General features: G+C 42.8%; 1 protein-coding gene across 1 annotated transcript; it reads right to left on the minus strand.

The window, feature by feature from the left end:
* Positions 1-8: 8 nt before the first annotated feature.
* On the minus strand, positions 9-522 carry BDW70DRAFT_165411 (uncharacterized protein; the record flags this gene model as incomplete). Its single annotated transcript, XM_073741745.1, has 2 exons — positions 9-164; positions 219-522. Coding segments are annotated over 2 exons (460 nt in total), but the record flags the coding sequence as incomplete, so codon positions are not given.
* Between the last annotated feature and the right edge of the window lie 285 nt (positions 523-807).

An 807-nucleotide genomic window follows, 5' to 3' on the forward strand; every position in this document is an offset into this window, starting at 1 on the left:
ATCTTCACCACCTCCATCACCTCCACCACCTTCACCATCTTCACCACCTTCACCATCTTCACCACCTTCATCGCCTTCAAACTTGATACCACCGGTCTTTTCCTTTTCATTTTTGGTCTCTGCTCCATCATGGTTGAGGGCAATGCCCAACACTTGAGCCAGTCCTTATTTGTAAATTAGCTACAGTAGGCCAGTACCGCTAAGACTAATCCACTTACTCTCGGAAGGGGTTGGTACATTCATCGGCCCCAATTGGTCCGCCACGTCAAGTATCAATTTTAGCTGTTCTTTGCTTTCCACAGAAGCAAAGTCTTGCAAAAGCTGCTCATCATTCCTTTCGTTGATCCTCGTGAACTCTGCCTCCACTTTATTTTTTAGTCTTTCAATTTGTGCCTTGCTAAGTTTCTTGTTATCATTTCTGTAATCATCAGGTAGCTTTGATGGTTTTCCGGTTTGACCTAAATGCTCTATAAATCCGGAGTCAACGAGTTTGGCATAGTTCTGAGAAAGCGTCAGCGTCATCTTGGTTTCTTGAAAAAGAGAAAGTGTGGTGTTTTCGTGGGTTTTAGAATGGTAGATCAATTGCTATGTATAGTCGGGGAATTTATACTCTCTGAAGTGAAGTCAGCTTTCACTTCTAAATAGCCCTACCCTTTCTTATCATCTTTTAGTTATGGTTGTGTCAGTTGTACTAGCTCATCACTCAACGATCTTCCGGCTCCTCTTTTGGTTGCGGCCCTCAAATAAACTCTGGATGAGCTGCCTTTGAGTAAACCATTTTATTCAACGTGTTCAGATTCTGAGTAC

The sequence above is a fragment of the Aspergillus foveolatus genome (genome assembly GCF_047715535.1).
Source record: "Aspergillus foveolatus strain CBS 279.81 unplaced genomic scaffold BDW70scaffold_403, whole genome shotgun sequence".
NCBI classification, from domain to species: Eukaryota; Fungi; Ascomycota; class Eurotiomycetes; order Eurotiales; family Aspergillaceae; genus Aspergillus; species Aspergillus foveolatus.